The 18,092-nt window shown below is 46.5% G+C and overlaps 2 protein-coding genes across 2 annotated transcripts in view; one reads left to right on the forward strand and one right to left on the reverse strand.

The window, feature by feature from the left end:
- LOC134984428 (zinc finger protein 271-like) overlaps positions 1-4,065 on the forward strand; it is a 29,784-nt gene extending 25,719 nt beyond the window's left edge. Inside the window, exon 2 of the mRNA XM_063950008.1 lies at positions 1,813-4,065. Within this exon, the coding sequence (XP_063806078.1) occupies positions 1,813-3,815 (2,003 nt within the window). The 3' untranslated portion in view covers positions 3,816-4,065. The remainder of the gene's footprint in view (positions 1-1,812) is intronic.
- Positions 1-18,092, reverse strand: part of LOC134984430 (oocyte zinc finger protein XlCOF6.1-like) — a 213,781-nt gene that overhangs the window by 125,565 nt on the left and 70,124 nt on the right. The gene's annotated exons all lie outside the window — the stretch shown is intronic.

Here is an 18,092-nt window from a genome sequence, read left to right on the forward strand (position 1 = left end):
CGAATAGAGACCAGGTCTTCCTGAAGGGTGTCATGAGCTGAGATCAGATCTTTGTGAGACACAACAATCTCTTTCATCTTAGTCTGTACGAGTGCCAATCTCCCTGATATCAGACCTCAAAGCTTAAACATGATGTAATGCAACGCAAATAACACAGTAATAACCGATAAATTCCACTAGAGGTCAGCGTGATACAGACGTGAAGCTCTCGACACAGAGAGACACAAATGGCAAAATATATTCAGTGGATAAATCCACAAAATAACACACTGTGAGGTTGTAATCAGAGTGTAATGAGCTGTACTCAGACGATACTTGATACTGGGCTCTGCATGTAGACTGAGAGGAAGTAGATTATAGTGGTACCATATAAATAGAAGGTAGTTTCACCTCCAGGCAAATGCTTCAATTTAGTGTAGTGACCCCGGTCCAATCGTCAGGACACTTATTTAGCAGTTTATATCAATTTTACACATTATTGAAGGCAGAAGGCAAAGCATGCGATGGCCGGGTACCAGGATCCAAAATGGCAGCCACCTCACCTCCCAATATCACCGCAGGGCTCCGGTGACTGTGGGCAGACCCTTCTGTCCTCAGTAGTAACGGGAGCTGCGCACCTGTGTTAGCAGGAGAGTAAGTGCTCCCGCCTGAGCCAAAAGCGCCTCCAAGTCAGGTGGCCGGAGCGTGCAGGAAAGACTAGGCACACTTAGCCCCAGAATACAGCCAGTGGCTTCAGCGGCGTCACTAGGCTGCGGTAATGAACAGTGCGCGGAGCGAGCAGCTTTAGGGCAGTAGGAGTGGTGGAATTAATAGATTGGGTCTTGGTCCCAGCGGCGGCTGAGAGCTATCAGGTAGGGTAGATAAGAAGCCACTTAGTGAGGAGAGCTCCAGAAAGCACGTCTGGATGGACTCAGGCCACGCCCCTCTTATTTATTATTTTATATACTAACAGGGGTGACAGGTGTGGTACAGCCCTGCAAAGACAGATCCAATCTCTTTCTCATCAGACTCTGCTGTCTTCCCTGCACTCTCACTCAGATGTTCACTGCTGCCAGTAGCACACGTATGAGAAGCAGAAGTATGGCGGCAGCTGTATAGATTCTGATATGTAATTCTCTGTATCATACTTACTGTGCACACCATCATCCTTATTACTATTGAGAGTATAGAGGTAAGACACTGATGATAGGGGTGTAACAGGGTATTATAACCTAGCAGATGATGATGATGATGATGATGATTGCAGTGTATTATATGGTGTATTGCATGTAAAATTCCTTGTTCCACACCTACTCTGCTATAGCAATATACCTTATATAAGGGTGAGTAACACATGTACAGGCTTACCAGTGTATGAGCACACACATAAAGGAATGCTACCTTACCAATGCTTCCAGGAGTAACGTTAGGAGACATTTCTCTGATCCATCAGCTCATATGACTGATGTTATTGTTCATCTAGAATCTCCAATTCATACGATATGTTTCCCATCCATTGTTTTACATTGGTGCTGACATAGGACTTGCCGAGGGACTACGTCTCCATTTATACTTCATGGTTCGTTACCAGTACAAGAGAGAGCTATATCTAAGTCTTATTATAATATTACATTTGTTATTGTGAGTGTTCTCACGAGGGTGGACACAATGATAATCTGAGACACAATATTATAAAGCCTTCATTAAAAGTTATGTTTTATTATACACACACATTTACAATTAAGTGTCCCAGAGAGTCGTCTTCTCCTATTGTTTACAAGATTAATATTGTTACAGAAAATGTCACATTTCCATAATGTATTTTATTTCCAGCAGGTGGACACACAAGCAGGAATATCTCAGAAGGACATCTAATGTTATCCCCGGATTGTGACATAAAAGATAATGACAGTAGACAGGATTCTCCAGGAGATAACCCCATTACCCCAATTATACATCTAGCTCTATCAGCTGAGCCCTCTGATCCTGGGAAATGTTCTCCTGATCACTCTGATATTGGTGCATCTGTTACAGCTCTGACAGTAGATACAGTGTTTCCTTGTTCTATAGATGCCAAATGTTTTACACAGAACACAAAGCCTATTAACCCACACACAGGTAAGGCAGTTGAGAGGCCACTGATATGTTCTGAGTGTGGGAAATGTTTTACATACAAATCACAGCTTGTTATACATCAGAAAAGTCACACAGGTGAGAAGCCATTTTCTTGCTCTGAGTGTGGGAAATGTTTTGCACAGAAATCACATCTTATTAATCATGAGAGAAGTCACACAGGTGAGAGGCCATTTTCTTGCTCTGAGTGTGGGAAATGTTTTGCATGGAAATCACATCTTGTTATACATCAGAAAAGTCACACAGGCGAGAGGCCATTTTCTTGCTCTGAGTGTGGGAAATGTTTTGCACGGAAATCACATCTTGTTATACATCAGAAAAGTCACACAGGCGAGAGGGCATTTTCTTGCTCTGAGTGTGGGAAATGTTTTGCACAGAAATCACATCTTATTAATCATGAGAGAAGTCACACAGGTGAGAGGCCATTTTCTTGCTCTGAGTGTGGGAAATGTTTTGCACTCAAATCAGATCTTGTTAGACATCAGAGAAGTCACACAGGTGAGAAGCCGTTTTCTTGCTCTGAGTGTGGGAAATATTTTGCATGGAAATCACATCTTGTTATACATCAGAAAAGTCACACAGGCGAGAGGCCATTTTCTTGCTCTGAGTGTGGGAAATGTTTTGCACGGAAATCACATCTTGTTATACATCAGAAAAGTCACACAGGCGAGAGGGCATTTTCTTGCTCTGAGTGTGGGAAATGTTTTGCACTCAAATCAGAACTTGTTAGACATCAGAGAAGTCACACAGGTGAGAAGCCATTTTCTTGCTCGGAGTGTGGGAAATGTTTTGCACAGAAATCACATCTTATTAATCATGAGAGAAGTCACACAGGTGAGAAGCCATTTTCTTGCTCGGAGTGTGGGAAATGTTTTGCACAGAAATCACATCTTATTAATCATGAGAGAAGTCACACAGGTGAGAAGCCATTTTCTTGCTCGGAGTGTGGGAAATGTTTTGCACTCAAATCAGATCTTGTTAGACATCAGAGAAGTCACACTGGTGAGAAGCCATTTTTTTGCTCTGAGTGTGGGAAATGTTTTGCACTCAAATCAGAACTTGTTAGACAGAGAAGTCACACAGGTGAGAAGCCATTTTCTTGCTCGGAGTGTGGGAAATGTTTTGCACAGAAATCACATCTTATTAATCATGAGAGAAGTCACACAGGTGAGAGGCCATTTTCTTGCTCTGAGTGTGGGAAATGTTTTGCACTCAAATCAGATCTTGTTAGACATCAGAGAAGTCACACTGGTGAGAAGCCATTTTTTTGCTCTGAGTGTGGGAAATGTTTTGCACTCAAATCAGAACTTGTTAGACATCAGAGAAGTCACACAGGTGAGAAGCCATTTTCTTGCTCGGAGTGTGGGAAATGTTTTGCACAGAAATCACATCTTATTAATCATGAGAGAAGTCACACAGGTGAGAAGCCATTTTCTTGCTCGGAGTGTGGGAAATGTTTTGCACAGAAATCACATCTTATTAATCATGAGAGAAGTCACACAGGTGAGAGGCCATTTTCTTGCTCTGAGTGTGGGAAATGTTTTGCACTCAAATCAAATCTTCTTATACATCTCAGAAGTCACACAGGTAAGAATCCATTTTCTTGCTCTGAGTGTGGGAAATGTTGTCTAACAAGATGTGATTTACTTACACATCACAGAAGTCACACAGGTGAGAAGCCATTTCTATACTCTGAGAAATAAATCATCTCTTGTTGCACACAATAGGCATCACTCAGGTGAGGAACCATTTTAATCTTCTGGAGTATACTTATCATTGCCATGCGTTGTTCTTCAAGGTTCTTATCCTATCCTATGCTTTTTGCAATATACATGCTACTGGTGGGTGAAATAATCTTCACACCACGTACAGCAATATATGCTTTATGGCAGGCATGTCCAAACTGCGGCCCTCCAGCTGTTGAGAAACTACACATCCCAGCATGCCCTGACACAGCTGTAGCATTCTCTGACAGCAAATCTGTGTCAGGGCATGCTGGGATATGTAGTTTCACAACAGCTGGAGGGCCGCAGTTTGGATATGCCTGCTTTATGGGGTGCTAGGCTGTGTGCACATAGCATATGAGCAGCAACCACAATTTGGGACAGCACCTTTAAGCGTATTTTCTTCTAAAACACACTTACGGGACATATTATGAAAGATCTATTTCTGGAAATAGTTATCATGGTAACACATGCCAGGTGATTTTTAATGGTTGTTGAAATTAGGAAAAATGTTAGATGACATGTATACGTGAATTTTACATAGTGAAAGTAGTTTGTTGTTAAAAAATAATAATATTTTGTCTTGAATAAAACCAGATGGTTATTTATTATACAGGCGTCTTCATTCATATATGCGCCATCTAGTATTATAGCGCCAGTAGTCATCTTTTCTTTCTGAAATAACCAGATGTCATGCCCTCATCTACCACTGCTATGCAGATGACCTGTTCTTTTCTCCGGGTACTGAGTACCCAGTACCAATCCTAAATGGTTGTCTAGCTGAGCTCCAGGTGTGGGTGATGCCAGTTGGCTGTGACTCAGTCCTTGTGAAACAGGTCCATATGGTAGAAGTTCACCAACAAAGGGCAGGGCTACAGCTCAGCTTTACCTACCAACCAGACTTACCACATAACACCCATTCTCTGTTCCTTTCACCGGCTGCCTATAAGATGGTGACTATTACATAATCTTACTGACTCTCCCAGTCCTACATGACCAGGGTCCATGTACCAGAAGCAGCTTCTGCCTCCTTACTGACTTACTGTAGGCCCCTATTACACAATCTTACTGACTCTCCCAGCCCTACATGACCAGGGTCCATGTAACAGAAGCAGCTTCTGCCTCCTTACTGACTTACTGTAGGCCCCTATTACAGAATCTTACTGACTCTCCCAACCCTACATGACCAGGGTACATGTACCAGAAGCAGCTTCTGCCTCCTTACTGACTTACTGTAGGCCCCTATTACATAATCTTACTGACTCTCCCAGCCCTACATGACCAGGGTCCATGTACCAGAAGCAGCTTCTGCCTCCTTACTGACTTAATGTAGGCCCCTATTACATAATCTTACTGACTCTCCCAGCCCTACATGACCAGGGTCCATGTACCAGAAGCAGCTTCTGCCTCCTTACTGACTTACTGTAGGCCCTATTACATAATCTTACTGACTCTCCCAGCCCTACATGACCAGGGTCCATGTACCAGAAGCAGCTTCTGCCTCCTTACTGACTTACTGTAGGCCCCTATTACACAATCTTACTGACTCTCCCAGCCCTACATGACCAGGGTCCATGTACCAGAAGCCGCTTCTGCCTCCTTACTGACTTACTGTAGGCCCCTATAATACAATCTTACTGACTCTCCCAGCCCTACATGACCAGGGTCCATGTACCAGAAGCATCTTCTGCCTCCTTACTGACTTAATGTAGGCCCCTATTACATAATCTTACTGATTTACTGTAGTCCCCTATTACATAATCTTACTGACTCTCCCAGCCCTACATGACCAGGGTCCATGTACCAGAAGCAGCTTCTGCCTCCTTACTGACTTACTGTAGTCCCCTATTACATAATCTTACTGACTCTCCCAGCCCTACATGACCAGGGTCCATGTACCAGAAGCAGCTTCTGCCTCCTTACTGACTTACTGTAGTCCCCTATTACATAATCTTACTGACTCTCCCAGCCCTACATGACCAGGGTCCATGTACCAGAAGCATCTTCTGCCTCCTTACTGACTTAATGTAGGCCCCTATTACACACTCTTACTGACTCTCCCAGCCCTACATGACCAGGGTCCATGTACCAGAAGCAGCTTCTGCCTCCTTACTGACTTACTGTAGTCCCCTATTACATAATCTTACTGACTCTCCCAGCCCTACATGACCAGGGTCCATGTACCAGAAGCAGCTTCTGTCTCCTTACTGACTTACTGTAGTTCCCTATTACATAATCTTACTGACTCTCCCAGCCCTACATGACCAGGGTCCATGTACCAGAAGCAGCTTCTGCCTCCTTACTGACTTACTGTAGTCCCCTATTACATAATCTTACTGACTCTCCCAGCCCTACATGACCAAGGTCCATGTACCAGAAGCAGCTTCTGCTTCCTTACTGACTTACTGTAGTCCCCTATTACATAATCTTACTGACTCTCCCAGCCCTACATGACCAGGGTCCATGTACCAGAAGCAGCTTCTGCCTCCTTACTGAGTTACTGTAGTCCCCTATTACATAATCTTACTGACTCTCCCAGCCCTACATGACCAGGGTCCATGTACCAGAAGCATCTTCTGCCTCCTTACTGACTTAATGTAGGCCCCTATTACACACTCTTACTGACTCTCCCAACCCTACATGACCAGGGTCCATGTACCAGAAGCAGCTTCTGCCTCCTTACTGACATACTGTAGGCCCCTATAATACAATCTTACTGACTCTCCCAGCCCTACATGACCAGGGTCCATGTACCAGAAGCCTCTTCTGCCTCCTTACTGACTTAATGTAGGCCCCTATTACACAATCTTACTGACTCTCCCAGCCCTACATGACCAGGGTCCATGTACCAGAAGCAGCTTCTGCCTCCTTACTGACTTACTGTAGGGCCCTATTACATAATCTTACTGACTCTCCCAGCCCTACATGACCAGGGTCCATGTACCAGAAGCAGCTTCTGCCTCCTTACTGACTTACTGTAGTCCCCTATTACATAATCTTACTGACTCTCCCAGCCCTACATGACCAGGGTCCATGTACCAGAAGCATCTTCTGCCTCCTTACTGACTTAATGTAGGCCCCTATTACATAATCTTACTGACTTACTGTAGTCCCCTATTACATAATCTTACTGACTCTCCCAGCCCTACATGACCAGGGTCCATGTACCAGAAGCAGCTTCTGCCTCCTTACTGACTTACTGTAGTCCCCTATTACATAATCTTACTGACTCTCCCAGCCCTACATGACCAGGGTCCATGTACCAGAAGCAGCTTCTGCCTTCTTACTGACTTACTGTAGGCACCTATTACATAATCTTACTGACTCCCAGCCCTACATGACCAGGGTCCATGTACCAGAAGCAGTTTCTGCCTCCTTACTGACTTACTGTAGGCCCCTATTACATAATCTTACTGACTCTCCCAGCCCTACATGACCAGGGTCCATGTACCAGAAGCAGCTTCTGCCTCCTTACTGACTTACTGTAGGCCCCTATTACAGAATCTTACTGACTCTCCCAGCCCTACATGACCAGGGTCCATGTACCAGAAGCAGCTTCTGCCTCCTTACTGACTTACTGTAGGCCCCTATTACATAATCTTACTGACTCTCCCAGCCCTACATGACCAGGGTCTATGTACCAGAAGCAGCTTCTGCCTCCTTACTGTAGTCCCCTATTACACACTCTTACTGACTCTCCCAGCCCTACATGACCAGGGTCCATGTACCAGAAGCAGCTTCTGCCTCCTTACTGACTTACTGTAGGCATCCTATTACATAATCTTACAGACTCTCCCAGCCCTACATGACCGGGGTCCATGTACCAGAAGCAGCTTCTGCCTCCTTACTGACTTACTGTAGGCCCCTATTACATAATCTTACTGACTCTCCCAGCCCTACATGACCAGGGTCCATGTACCAGAAGCAGCTTCTGCCTCCTTACTGACTTACTGTAGGCCCCTATTACATAATCTTACTGACTCTCCCAGCCCTACATGACCAGGGTCCATGTACCAGAAGCAGCTTCTGCCTCCTTACTGACTTACTGTAGGCCCCTATTACATAATCTTACTGACTCTCCCAGCCCTACATGACCAGGGTCCATGTACCAGAAGCAGCTTCTGCCTCCTTACTGACTTACTGTAGCGCCCTATTACAGAATCTTACTGACTCTCCCAGCCCTACATGACCAGGGTCCATGTACCAGAAGCAGCTTCTGCCTCCTTACTGACTTACTGTAGGCCCCTATTACATAATCTTACTGACTCTCCCAGCCCTACATGACCAGGGTCCATGTACCAGAAGCAGCTTCTGCCTCCTTACTGACTTACTGTAGGCCCCTATTACAGAATCTTACTGACTCTCCCAGCCCTACATGACCAAGGTCCATGTACCAGAAGCAGCTTCTGCCTCCTTACTGACTTAATGTAGGCCCCTATTACATAATCTTACTGACTCTCCCAGCCCTACATGACCAGGGTCCATGTACCAGAAGCAGCTTCTGCCTCCTAACTGACTTACTGTAGGCCCCTATAATACAATCTTACTGACTCTCCCAGCCCTACATGACCAGGGTTCATGTACCAGAAGCATCTTCTGCCTCCTTACTGACTTACTGTAGTCCCCTATTACATAATCTTACTGACTCTCCCAGCCCTACATGACCAGGGTCCATGTACCAGAAGCAGCTTCTGCCACCTTACTGACTTACTGTAGGCACCTATTACATAATCTTACTGACTCCCAGCCCTACATGACCAGGGTCCATGCACCAGAAGCAGTTTCTGCCTCCTTACTGACTTACTGTAGGCCCCTATTACATAATCTTACTGACTCTCCCAGCCCTACATGACCAGGGTCCATGTACCAGAAGCATCTTCTGCCTCCTTACTGACTTAATGTAGGCCCCTATTACATAATCTTACTGACTCTCCCAGCCCTACATGACCAGGGTCCATGTACCAGAAGCAGCTTCTGCCTCCTTACTGACTTACTGTAGGCCCCCTATTACATAATCTTACTGACTCTCCCAGCCCTACATGACCAGGGTCCATGTACCAGAAGCAGCTTCTGCCTCCTTACTGACTTACTGTAGGGTCCTATTACATAATCTTACTGACTCTCCCAGCCCTACATGACCAGGGTCCATGTACCAGAAGCAGCTTCTGCCTCCTTACTGACTTACTGTAGGCACCTATTACATAATCTTACTGACTCTTCCACCCCTACATGACCAGGGTCCATGTACCAGAAGCAGCTTCTGCCTCTTTACTGACTTACTGTAGGCATCCTATTACACAATCTTACTGACTCTCCCAGCCCTACATGACCAGGGTCCATGTACCAGAAGCAGCTTCTGCCTCCTTACTGACTTACTGTAGGCCCCTATTACATAATCTTACTGACTCTCCCAGCCCTACATGACCAGGGTCCATGTACCAGAAGCAACTTCTGCCTCCTTACTGACTTACTGTAGGCATCTATTACATAATCTTACTGACTCTCCCACCCCTACATGACCAGGGTCCATGTACCAGAAGCAGCTTCTGCCTCCTTACTGACTTACTGTAGGCCCCTATTGTCACAACTGAGGGCCTGAGCTGACGGGAGGCAGCCTCAGTTGTAGAGGCTAAGTTGTAGTGAAACCTGGAAGGTTGTATCAGACCCCTGGACATGTAAGTTACATGTAGGAAGATTGCCCGAAGGCGTGACCACGACAATTAAGATAAAAGTCAATGATGTTTATTAACAAACTCCATGCAACACAGCAGTAATAAAAGAAATACGTAAGATCAGCAATAACATATCACAGTTCCTGGGTACTACAGGGTGGCCACAGGGCTCTGGTTGTATGGGTACAGTTCTTATTGTCCTAGATGGAAAGTCCTTACCAGGCCCGACTGTAGTAGTGGGAATAACCCAGGATCGTACCAGCTGATGTTCTTCGGGAAGCTGGACTGCTGAAGATGAAGTGGCTGCTGTGGGTACTGGTTGGAACCAGTCAGATGTAGACACGGAGTGAGTGCTGGGTGGAACCAGCTAAATGATATATGAAGCTTGAGAGCGATGAAATACAAATGAAATATGAAGCTTGAGAGCGATAAAATAATAATACCGGTGCTTTAAGGGAAGCTGATCTCTGCTGGAAGCTGAGTGCTGGAAGCAGGTGAATCTGTAGCTGGAAATGAAGTAGTCACAGAGGACTGCAGAGTCAGGCTGCACCGCAGGTGGTAGGCTGGAGTGGGTCTCTTTAGTAGAAGCTTGGAGACAAGAGCTGGAAACCTGGAAAACAACCACAGGAGAGAGACTGGAGCTAGGTTTGACAACCAAAGCACTGACGCCTTCCTTGCTCAGGCACAGGATACTTATACCTGCAGCAAGGAAGGGATTGGCTAAGCAATTATGCAGATTCCAGGGGAACACCGGATTGGTAGAGATTGAACATGTGACAGAAACCAACATGGCTGCGCCCATGTTGGTACTTGGAGGGAAAGTTGGTTTGGAAATCCATGTGAAAACTTAGCAGCAATGGCGGCGCCGGCCGCAGAGGACAGGAGACGCCAGATTGACAACTGCATACTGGAACCACGCGGACAACAGCGGAGGCCGCGGCTGGCATGAGACGCCACTCTGACAACCTGTATACTGGAACACAGGAATGGCGGCGGAGGCCGCGGAGGATGGCAGACGCCATTCAGATGGTAACCATGGCGCCGCTGTGACAGCGTCTCAGAGTGACAGGATAGGGATGCAGAATGTGGACATCAGTATTACAGATGAAATCCGGCCCTGGAACGCTGAGCCAGCTTCAGGAGGCATCTAAACGGCAGGTAATGGCGCCCAGATACCCGGATCGTGACAGCACCCCCCCCTTTTAGGAGTGGCCCCAGGACACTTCTTAGGCTTCTGAGGAAACTTAGAGTGGAAATTCCGGACCAAGGCAGGAGCATGGACATCTGAAGCATTGGTCCAAGAGTGTTCTTCAGGACCATAGCCCTTCCAGTCAATAAGATACTGTAATTGACCGTAACGGAAACGTGAATCCAGAATCTTGGCAACTTCATACTCAACTCCCCGTTGAGTCTGGACTTTCGGAGCCGGAGGAAGTGCAAAATGAAACGGATTCAGAATCAGTGGTTTCAAAAGGGAAACATGGAATGTCCTAGGTATTTTCAAGAAGGGAGGTAACTGGAGTCTGTAAGCAACAGGATTGATGACTTGTTCAATTTTAAAAGGACCGATGTAACGAGGTGCAAACTTCATGCTGGGAACTCTTAACCTCAAATTCTTTGTGGACAACTACACACGATCACCCACCTTGAGAGCAGGAACCGCTCTACGCTTCTTATCTGCAAACTTCCTGTACCTGAGCGATGCTTTGAGCAGAGCCGCTCGTACATTCTTCCAGTTGTTTGCAAACTGACGCAAGGTGACATCCACTGCTGGAACAGAAGTTGCTGGAAGCGGCTGGAATTCTGGAACTTTAGGGTGGAATCCATAGTTGATGAAGAATGGTGTAGAAGAAGATGAGGAATGGTATTGGTTGTTATGGCTGAACTCGGCCCAGGGAAGGAGTTGAACCCAGTCATCTTGAGAGGAAGACACATAAATGCGGAGGAAGGCCTCCAAGTCCTGATTCACCATCTCAGTTTGACCATTGGTCTGAGGATGGTAAGCTGTAGAAAACTTCAACTTGACTTGGAGGACTTGACACAAACTTCGCCAGAATTTGGCTACAAATTGTACTCCTCGATCTGAGATAATCTCTTCAGGAAGACCGTGGAGTCGGAAGATCTCTTGAATGAACACTTGAGCCAACTTGGAAGCTGACGGAAGACCGGTGAGAGGAATGAAATGTGCCATCTTGTTGAACCGGTCAACTACCACCCAGATGGTATTAAACTTGTTGCACGTAGGCAGGTCTGTAACAAAGTCCATCGACAAATGGGTCCACGGTCGACGGGGAACAGATAATGGAACCAGTTGCCCCGCAAGCGACTGGCGGGATACTTTGTGTTGGGCACACTTTGGGCAAGATGCAATAAACTCCATGACATCCTTCTTCAGAGTTGGCCACCAATAGGACCTAGAGATAAACTCAAGGGTTTTCTGAATGCCTGTATGTCCGGCAAAACGGGAAGCATGGGCCCAATGCATGAGCTTCTTCCTTAACACCGGCTTCACAAAACTTTTACCTGGTGGGGGCATAGAGTCCATCCCTACTGTGGAGAATGCCAATGGATTAATAATAGGATGCTTGTCTGAAGACTCCGATTCATTTTCTTGCTCCCAAGAGCGGGAAAGGGCATCGGCCTTGCGATTCTGAGAGCCCGGACAGAACTGGAGTTTAAAGTCGAACCTGGAAAAGAAAAGTGCCCATCTGGCCTGACGAGGATTAAGACATTGTGCGCTTTTCAGATATAAAAGATTCTTGTGGTCGGTAAGTATAGTGAGTGAATGTGAAACTCCCTCCAACAGATCTCTCCACTCCTCTAGAGCGAGCTTGATGGCTAGCAACTCCTGGTCGCCAATGGCATAGTTGCGCTCAGCTGGGTAGAACTTCCAGGAGAAGAAACTGCAAGGATGTAGATGACCATCTTTAGCTCTCTGGGATAACACCGCTCCTACTCCAACGGAGGAGGCATCCACCTCAAGGATGAAAGGAGAGTCGATGTCGGGCTGTTTCAGAACCGGTGCAGAGATGAACCGTTGTTTTAATAGATGAAAAGCTTGCGTAGCGTCTTCAGACCACTTGGACGGATTAGCACCCTTCTTGGTCAACGCAGTGATAGGCGCCACAATGGTGGAAAAGTCTCGTATAAACTTTCTGTAGTAATTGGCGAACCCTAAGAACCTCTGCACCCCTTTGAGGGTTAAGGGTATCGGCCAATTCCGGATTGCTTGTAGTTTCTCAGGATCCATCTCTAGTCCGGAACCGGACACAATGTAACCTAGAAACGGAATGGATTTGACTTCAAAAACACATTTCTCTAATTTGCAGTAGAGATGATTGACACGGAGACGGGACAGAACCTCCTTTACCCAGTAACGATGTTCCTCTAGATTATTGGCAAAGATAAGGATATCATCTAGATAAACCACGACATGGCGGTATAAGATGTCTCTGAAGATCTCATTCACTAAATGCTGGAAGACAGCTGGAGCGTTTCTCAATCCGAAGGGCATGACGAGGTACTCATAATGTCCATCACGGGTGTTAAAGGCGGTCTTCCACTCGTCACCCTCACGGATCCGGATGAGATTGTAGGCACCCCTCAAATCCAACTTTGAAAAGATGGTTGCTCCGCTAACTCCTATCGAAGAGCTCTGTAATCAAGGGTAAAAGATATCGGTTCTTGACGGTAATGTCATTCAAACCTCTGTAGTTGATGCACGGCCGCAGGTCACCGTCTTTCTTCTTTACAAAAAAGAAGCCTGCGCCAGCTGGAGAAGAAGAAGGTCGAATAAAACCCTTCGCCAGATTCTCTTTGATGTACTCCTCCATGGAATGCGTCTCTGGTAAGGACAATGGATAAATTCGGCCTCGAGGTGGAACCTTCCCTGGGATGAGATCAATTGGACAGTCCCATTCCCTAGGAGGAGGAAGGATATCAGCAGAAGCTTTACTGAATACGTCCGTGTAGTCTTGATATGGAGGAGGTGGAACATCAGACGACCTGGAGGAGGAAGAACAAACAGGAAGTACTTTGGACAAACAGGTCTCAGCACAGGAGGGACCCCATGCCAGTATTTGCGTAGTTGTCCAGTCAATCGATGGATTGTGGAGACGGAGCCATGGAAGGCCCAAAACCACTGGATGTGTGGCTCTTGGAATCACTAGAAAATAAATAAATTCTGAATGAAGAACTCCTACTCTCAGATGAACTGGTAGAGTCCTTAGAGAAATAACTGCGTCAAAAATCTTGCTACCATCCACGGCAGTCAAGGAAATGGACGAGGAAAGTCTCTCGGTGGGTAGGGACCGCCGTTTAACATATGCTTCCGTTATGAAATTCCCAGCTGCTCCGGAATCTAGGAGGGTAATAACGTTCCTATAACTTTGAGCAATTTGAAGCGAGACTGGGAGATTACAATCATGAGGAGATGGAGAGGAGATCATTACTCCTAGCCGGCCCTCTCCTTGGCGAGCTAGGATTTGAAGTTTCCCGGACGTTTGGGACAGGTATTGATGGTGTGAGACGGAGCTGCACAGTAGAGACAGAGAGACTCAGAAAGACGTCTTCGGCGCTCAGCGGGAGATAGACGGGAACGACCAATTTGCATGGGCTCATCTTTGGATGGAGACGGTTGACGAGGAGGAGGAGCAGAAGATTTTGGAGCAGATAATCTTCCTCGCTCAGTTGCTCTTTCTCTGAACCGCAGATCAACTTTAGTGCATAGAGAGATTAGCTCATCCAACTTAGAGGGCAAGTCTCTGGTAGCTAATTCATCCTTGATGCATTCTGGTAAGCCATGCCAGAATGCAGCATACAGGGCCTCGTCGTTCCATGCCAGTTCGGATGCCAGGATCTTGAACTGTATTAGATACTGTCCCACAGTACGTGTTCCCTGGCGTAAACGGAGAATCTCAGAAGAAGCTGAAGTTACCCGGCCTGGCTCGTCGAAGATGCACCTGAATGTTGTTACAAAGTCAGTATAGGAGGACAGCAGGGTATCGGACTTCTCCCATAAAGGTGATGCCCAGTCAAGGGCTGAGCCACTGAGAAGGGAAATAATATAGACAATTTTAGTACGATCACTGGGGAAACTGCCGGGTTGTAGCTCAAAGTGAATTTCACACTGGTTGAGAAATCCCCTGCAGAATCTTGGAGATCCGTCAAATTTTGCTGGCGTTGGAAGATGAAGTTGTGGAGTAGAAATGGGTAAGGTGGGTGGGGTTACAACTGGTGTCGCTGTGGTGGACGCACCGGATGCGCCAGATCCACGAAGGGTCGTTTGGATCCCATCCAGCCGAGTAGAGAGATCCTGGAGACAGCGGATAATGTGGCCTTGTGCAGCCTCCTGATGTTCGGGTCTGGCTGCCAGTTCTTGCATCGGCCTGGTCGCTTGATCCTGATCTCCGGCTGGATTCATATGGTCAGCGCTTACTGTCACAACTGAGGGCCTGAGCTGACGGGAGGCAGCCTCAGTTGTAGGGGCTGAGATGTAACGGAACCTGGGAGGTTGTATCAGACCCCTAGACATGTAAGTAACATGTAGAATAACTGCCCGAAGGCGTGACCACGACAACCAGGATAAAAGTCAATGATGTTTATTAACAAACTCCATGCAACACAGCAGTAATAAAAGAAATACGTAAGATCAGCAATAACATATCACAGTTCCTGGGTACTACAGGGTGGCAATGGCCACAGGGCTCTGGTAGCATGGGTACAGTTCTTATTGTCCTCTAGATGGAAAGTCCTTACCAGGCCCGACTGTAGTAGTGGGAATAACCCAGGATCGTACCAGCTGATGTTCTTCGGGAAGCTGGACTGCTAAAGATAAAGTGGCTGCTGTGGGTACTGGTTGGAACCAGTCAGATGTAGACACGGAGTGAGTGCTGGATGGAACCAGCCAAATGATATATGAAGCTTGAGAGCGATGAAATACAAATGAAATATGAAGCTTGAGAGCGATGAAATAATAATACCGGTGCTTTAAGGGAAACTGATCTCTGCTGGAAGCTTGAGTGCTGGAAGCAGGTGAATCTGTAACTGGAATTGGAGTAGTCACAGAGGACTGGAGAGTCAGGCTGCACCGCAGGTGATAGACTGGAGCGGGTCTCTTTAGTGGAAGCTTGGAGACAGGAACTGAAACCTGGAAAACAACCACAGGAGAGAGACTGGAACTAGGTTTGACAACCAAAGCACTGACGCCTTCCTTGCTCAGGCACAGGATACTTATACCTGCAGCAAGGAAGGAATTGGCTAGGCAATTATGCAGATTTCAGTGGAGCAGCGAATTGGTGGAAACTGAACATGTGAAGGAATCCAACATGGCTGCGCCCATGTTGGTACTTGGAGGGAAAGTTGGTTTGGTAATCCATGTGGAAACTTAGCAGCAATGGCGGCGCCGGCCGCAGAGGACAGGAGACGCCAGACTGATGACTGCCCACCAGAACCACGCGGACGACAGCGGAGGCTGCGGCAGGCATGAGGCGCCACTCTGATAACCTGTATACTGGAACACAGGAACGGCGGCGGAGGCCGCGGAGGACGGGAGACGCCATTCAGAAAGTAAACATGGCACCGCTGTGACAGCGTCTCAGGGTGACAAGAGAGGGATGCAGAATGTGGACCTCAGTATTACAGATGAAATCCGGCCCTGGAACGCTGAGCCAGCTTCAGGAGACATCTAAAAGGCAAGTAATGGCGTCCAGATACCCGGTTCGTGACAATTGCTTGCGAAGGAGAACCATCATTTTCACCATTACCTTGGTGAGAATTCTCGGAGCCGTGGATAGACCAAACGGCAACTTCTGAAATTGGTAATGACAATCCTGAATTGCAAATCTCAGGCAATCCTTGGAGGATAAATGTGAACATGTAAGTAGGCATCCATTATGTCTATCCAGACTAGAGATTACTGCCTACAGAGATTCCATCCTGAATTTGAATTACTTCAGGTAGAAAATGAAAAATTTTCGATTTAGGATCGGTCTGACTGAGGCGTCCGGGTTTGGAGCCACAAAGAGGCTTGAATAAAAAAACCACTCCCAGGGGTAAATTTACTAAGGTGGGAGTTTTTTTAGAACTGGTGATGTTGCCCATGGCAACCAATCAGATTCTACTTAACATTTGTCAAGCTGTTTCTAGAAGATAATAGATACAATCTGATTGGTTGCTATGGGCAACATCACCAGTTCTAAAAATCTCTCACCTTAGTAAATTTACCCCCCTGTTGGAACAAGGGAATCAGGGTAATGACCTGTTCCTGACTCAATTTTGAATGGCTGCGCTTACTACCTCCCTGTCAGGGAGAGAAACTGGTAAGGCCGATTTAAAATCGGTGTGGAGAAACGCCTTGAACTCCAGTTCGCATCTGTGGGACACTATTTGTAAAACCCACGGGTCCAGGCCAGAATGAACCCAGAACTGACTGAAAAATGTCAGGCACTCCCCCACTGGGGCGGACCCTCGCAAAGGAGTCCCAGCGTCATGCAGTAGATTTGGCAGAAGCAGGAGATGATTTCTGCTCCTGTGATCCTGAAGAGGTGGACCTCTTCCTCTTCCCCTACCTCTATATGCAAAGAAAGGGAAACTTTTTACTTCTTTCGTACCACATGGGCTGATTTTGTATTTTTTTTATTTTGTGGAGGGACAAAGGGCAGAAAAAACAACTCCCCTGTGGCAGCTGCCCACCAAATCATCCAGGACGCTACCAAACAAGGTCTCCCCTCGAGTACGGGAGAGACTCCATAATCTATTTTGGAAGCAGGAAGCGCCTTCCACTGGTGAATTCTCTGTCATGGCTCCACGCATGGATGTCGTAGCATACTATATATGATCTAACGTTAGGAGAATCTCAACCATAGCTAGCGTCAATACTGGATGATAAAATTATCAGAGCACTTTGCAATAGCCCTACTCATTCATGCACATGCAATGTAGTCCTGAGTAAAGTCTCATGGGTTGTATAAGTAAATATTAATGTATACACCAACGTGCGGTCTGTCGGCTCGTTATGGACAGATGTCCCAGTTACAGGCAGAGTCACTTTCTTATTAACCGTGAGAGGACCCTTCTTAAAATGGGGGGTGACTCCCCCTGTCCACTGCTGGGAATGGCTAACCTGAATTCCCTTGTGAAGCATGAGAGGAAGGAAAAGGTTTCCTTTTCTTTCTTTATATAGGTAAACCTTCTTCTGTTGGTACAGGAGGGTACTCCGTATTGTCTTATAGCTACAATCATGTACTGAATATTTCTAGTTAATGTCGGAATCATTCTGGAAAACTAGTGTCGACACAGGATTCAGAGTCTGTGTCGGTATCAGTGTGCATTACAGAGACAATGTTAGGAGACCCCGAGGGGCCTGGTGTGGATGAAAAAGAAAACTTTGGAAAAACACCTCTTCCACAGACTGTCTCCAGGATGTGCCTGAGACTCAGACATATTATCACTCAATGTTTTCACCCATACACGTTTTTAGTGGTGTCGGACGGTCCACCACATTATACATATACACACATTTACACACATATATATATATATATATATCTCTATCTGTGTCCCTACTAAAATTTCCTCAGGGGAA

This window comes from Pseudophryne corroboree, assembly GCF_028390025.1.
Source record: "Pseudophryne corroboree isolate aPseCor3 chromosome 3 unlocalized genomic scaffold, aPseCor3.hap2 SUPER_3_unloc_54, whole genome shotgun sequence".
NCBI classification, from domain to species: domain Eukaryota; kingdom Metazoa; phylum Chordata; class Amphibia; order Anura; family Myobatrachidae; genus Pseudophryne; species Pseudophryne corroboree.